General features: G+C 41.2%; 1 protein-coding gene across 1 annotated transcript in view; it reads left to right on the top strand.

Annotated features, from left to right (window-relative positions):
• Positions 1-5,000, top strand: part of pitpnab (phosphatidylinositol transfer protein, alpha b) — a 43,089-nt gene that overhangs the window by 35,907 nt on the left and 2,182 nt on the right. The window contains exons 6-11 of the mRNA XM_080434767.1: positions 1-7; positions 414-497; positions 628-705; positions 1,147-1,263; positions 3,062-3,184; positions 3,958-4,038. The exon at positions 1-7 is cut by the window's left edge and continues 68 nt beyond it. Of these exons, the coding sequence (XP_080290893.1) occupies positions 1-7; positions 414-497; positions 628-705; positions 1,147-1,263; positions 3,062-3,184; positions 3,958-4,005 (457 nt within the window). The 3' untranslated portion in view covers positions 4,006-4,038. The remainder of the gene's footprint in view (positions 8-413; positions 498-627; positions 706-1,146; positions 1,264-3,061; positions 3,185-3,957; positions 4,039-5,000) is intronic.

The following is a 5,000-nucleotide window of genomic DNA, read 5'->3' as shown; positions in this document are numbered from 1 at the left end:
TGAAAATGTGAGTAGTAAAAGTGATAGTTACAAGAAGGTGTGTGTGTGTGTGTGTGTGTGTGTGTGTGTGTGTGTGTGTGTGTGTGTGTGTGTGTGTGTGTGTGTGTGTGTGTGTGTGTGTGTGTGTGTGTGTGTGTGTGCGTGCGTGCGTGCGTGCGTGCGTGCGTGTACATTCATTTCATACACATTTACTTATTTATTTTGTATTGTCTTGGGCGGCAATCCTTCAGATCTTATATTATTGTACTGTCGTCATGTTATTATAGGCAAAAATATAACATTCAATCAGCCAATGTATCAGCCAATCTACAAGCTCATATAATGAATTATTAAATAGGGCTTACGTGGTTAATGCTCTGACTGCGTGGGTGTGTGTGTGTGTGGGTGGGTGTGTGCATATGATACCCTTACAGGTGCATGGTCTGGATGCAGACGCTTGGAAAAAGGTGGATATAGTCTGGATTGACATTGGAGACAGGACCGCAGTGGATGCTAAGGTGAATATCTTTTCACCTTTGAACTATCTTCACATACAGTATCTTTCCACCACTAACAAAGTTGTAGTCTTGAGACATCATTGTTGCCTTTGTCGCCCTCATTTCTTATGTCCTCTCCCTCTCTGTCCAGGACTACAAACCAGAGGAGGATCCCTCCAAGTTCAAGTCAGCGAAAACAGGCCGGGGCCCTCTAGGACCAGACTGGAGGGTAAAGCCAAAATTATACACTGCTGTGCGATGCAGTATAGATGGATGGATTTATGGGTGTAAGCGATTCCCAAACCAGTCATGTTGGGGAGCGTTCGTTTAGGTCCACTCACTGCAGGGTTTTATAACAAATCCATGACTTTTTAAATCACTTCAAAACAAGGCAGGCGCGCCTGCAGGATCATGAGGCACGCCCGACTAAACCGCTAGGCTCAAGCAACCGATGAGTGCACTGTCCAAGTTGGCAAGCCATGGTGGATAGAATACGTTTTGACATGAACCCTCCACACTGGGGGCTTTTGAGGACAACTGGTTTGGGAATAGATTATCCGATCATTAGATAGACAGACAGACAGGGGTATTTATATACGTATATAGAAACCATATTCTTTTACATCCATGCGCTTGTGTTGACGTTATAATGTCATACTTGCACTTGCAGAAGGAGCTTCCCAAGAAGGAGAAGACGGAATGCCCACACATGTGTGCCTACAAACTAGTCACCGTTAAATTCAAATGGTGGGGCCTGCAAAACAAAGTGGAGAACTTCATTCAAAAGGTTTGTCCGCTGTTTGAAAACCCATGCATTTCTGCCAGGGTCAGGTCCAGCTTTGTGTGTGCAGTACATTACATTACACACGTTACAGACAGTAGAATTACACACATTGCACGGTTATAATGATACCATTTGGTATTGTATAGCGCTGAACTTAAAGACGGGGTGCCGTGATTTTCAGTGATTCCCCCCCCCCCCTAAAACATAATCATCAGGTATTATGGTTATACTAGGAGGAAGATTTTTTTCAAAAAAGTGTACAGAAATTGTTATTGTTATGTTTTTATGTGGACACGCCTCCAGTTCATTAAGTGTACCTGGTTCTCACCTTAGCACCTCCTCCACCACCTTAGCACCACCCACCTGTCCTCGTCCCTCCTCCTCCTCATGCCCACACCTGTTGTGTTATGATAATGAGGGGGAGGGTATATTTTTACTATGTCACTAAAGCGCTGTTTTTCTATTGGCACGTTTGACCCTCAAGGTTTCAGCCTCCAGGTAGAAACTCAAAATAGTCAGAGAAGACATAAAACACCATAAAAACACCACCAGGTGGCTTAATGAAGTTCTATCAACCTCATAGACACATGAAAAACAGAAAAAGTGCAAAACCATGGCACCACCTCTTTAAATATTGTTGCTGTCGTGGAGGAACCTTGTAGCCTATGTCCAAAATGGTTACCTTTCAGGAAATGGAAAAAATAACACGTTCTTGTCACACGTTCTTGTTAATACTTTTCATTGGTTAAATATTTATAAAACCCACAGACAGACTTACTTTGAACCTGGTGTCCCTATTTTGGGCAAGCTCACAATGCATTGCATCACAATGCTTTGTGAGCTTGTCAATCAGCTAGTTTCCCTACTTTTGCATGACACTGTCATATGAAGAAGTATGAAATAGGGCATTAATTCATGAAAGAAATAAACATAAAAAGATGAAGTATGCAGATACAAGGTGTCTACCCGACAGCCATTTAGCTGACACAAGCTCACTGTACATGCAACTATTCTTAATAAGTTCAAGATCAGAAACATGGCCCTGACTTCCTGTGATATTAGAAGATCAGATAAAGGCTAAAGAGCCAGTGAGATAATAGAGACAACTTCAATTTCATATTGTACCCCTCATTGATATTCAATTCTACCCCTCATGGTGTTGGACAGCATATTAATAGTCACGATATCACTAGCAGTTCCGCCTCTGTGTCTCAGTTGGTTTTCTCACTGGGACTTATTGAGCACGAAGTTTATGACCCATAATAACGACAGTAACACAGTGTCTTAGTGTGTCCTGTACCTGAGGTGCTGTCAGCTCAGGGTATCAACTGAGAGTGGAAAAGTACTGCTCTGCACGATGCCGCACATTGGCATGCGCTGGCCTCTAGTGGTCCAACATGGTATTGCACGGTGGAATTAGTCCCTGATGCCCTATTTCAGTGTCTCTCATGTCTGGTCCTGGGGACCTTTACTGGGCTTCTTAGTCATATAATCACTGTCTAATGTAGACCTGGGACAGTCTGGGACTGCAATACCAGTAATACCCGATAGAATTAAGAGCTAGCATCAGTCTGGGTTGGTGGGACTTGTGGATCCCTGGTCTATACAGTAAAGAGCATAGACTGTACTATTTCAATTTTGTGTACATTTTATAGACATATTTGTTATATTTCTTGTTTAACACTTATTCTGTTTCTATTTTTATCTTTATATTGTTTTTCCCTTGTATTTAATTGTACGGTAGTGTTGACTCACTGAGTCAGTCTGAGCTAATCGGTTTCTCTTATTTTTGTTCTTTCAGCAAGAGAAGCGGTTGTTCACTAACTTCCACCGTCAGCTCTTCTGTTGGATCGACAGATGGATCGAACTGAACATGGAGGATATTCGTCGCATGGAGGAGGATACGCGCAAGGAGCTAGATGAGGTGAGCAACAGAACAACAACACAATGACTGGAAGAAAACTTCTGGAGATCTGCTTTCATTCAATCCTCCTGGCACATACTCAATGTGTTATTTTACAATGAAACAGTGGTGGAAAGTCACTGTACTTAAGTACAATTGTGAGGTACTTTTACTACTGGAGTATGTCCAAATTTCAATACTTTTACTGTACTTCTACTCCACTACATCTCAGAGGCAAATATTGTACTTTTTACTCCACCACAATTATTTGAAAACTTTAGTTACTAGTTACTTTGTAGATTTAGATTATTATTACAAAACATACATTTACCACTTCAGTCCTATTTAAACTTTGGCTATTTGAAAATAGCCGCGACACATTGTGAGCTTGTAGCTCTGCTATTTTCAAAAGATTTTTAATACATTTTAGACATTATGATAACTTGTGAAACAGGACATTCTACTTTTGGTACTTGTATATTTTGAAGCCAATACTATTTTGATTGTTGGACTTTTACTTGTAATGGAGTGTTTCTGCATGGCAGTATTGTTACTTTCACTTAAGTAAAGAAATGTAGTTTTTTTTTCAGCACTGCAATGAAAGTGGGAGGAACAAAGCAAAGCAAACTTGATTAAAATATGTGTGTCAGTAACCCTGACACATTATTTCTTTGTGTGTGTGTGTGTGTGTGTGTGTGTGTGTGTGTGTGTGTGTGTGTGTGTGTGTGTGTGTGTGTGTGTGTGTGTGTGTGTGTGTGTGTGTGTGTGTGTGTGTGTGTGTGTGTGTGTGTTAGATGAGAGTTAAGGACCCAGTGAAAGGGATGGTGGCTCTAGAGGACTGAGTGTGTTGGACTATGAACGCTGCTGCCCATCAGGTAGGAGAAAATCTATTTAATATTAATGATGATGACACAGCGTTGATGATCCTGCTAATACCATAGCCACAATTAACCACTTATGACTTGTACTGTATACTTTGTACAAGAAATAGTGAAAATAGCAGTCCTAAGCTCAGTCCAACGCGTTGCATCGTGACATGTTCTGACCTTGTCTTGTAGATCGGTTATTTTAGCTATTTTCAAATTCTTCAAAAATGTATAATTTTGTTGTTTTGTTTTCTTTTAAAGAAATTCAATTCAGTTCAATTAGTGCCGAATCACAAGTTGTCTCAAGACACATTGCCACCCCCACCCTGAGCAAGCATTGTTGCAAACATCAGGCAGAACCAGGCTCTATGGTGGACAGCCATCTGTATTGACAGTGTCTGGGGGGAAATTGTTGCCTGTAATGCCCAAAATAGGGATTGGAAGTGGTTTAAATTAGAAGTAGTGTTTATTCATATTTGTGGGCAATATGTTCTAGATTCGGCAGTATCTCTTCATCAACCTTGGAATAAAAGTTAGCCTACCTTCCTACTCCAGCAAGTGGGAGAAGCTCTGGTAACGACCTATAAACGAGTCCCAGCAGAGTCAATTTCCTCACTATAGTGCAGGGATGTCAAACATACGGCCCGCGGGCCGGATCAGGCCCGCTAACTAGTTTAATCTGGCCCGCGAGATGATTTTGCAAAGCATAAAAAAAAAAATCAATTTTTTTTTGTGCCAAAAATGTTTTAATAGTTTTTTGGCCAAGTCTACACCTGCAACCACACGTAACTACCACTTTCCTCTTCTACTTCCTCGTCTTTGTATTGATATTGTTTGTGTTGGAGCGCCTCAGTGCGGCTGCAGAGTTCATGTGCAACCTCTTCCAGAGAGAGATAGAGACACTAGAAACTCTGCTGGAGACACAAAACAAACTGTGTAAACTTGGCCTTTTGAAATAAAATGTATTTTGG

The sequence above is a fragment of the Gymnoscopelus braueri genome (assembly GCF_963280865.1).
Source record: "Gymnoscopelus braueri genome assembly, chromosome: 8".
Classification (NCBI taxonomy): Eukaryota; Metazoa; Chordata; class Actinopteri; order Myctophiformes; family Myctophidae; genus Gymnoscopelus; species Gymnoscopelus braueri.
This window is presented reverse-complemented; position numbering and strand designations above follow the sequence as displayed.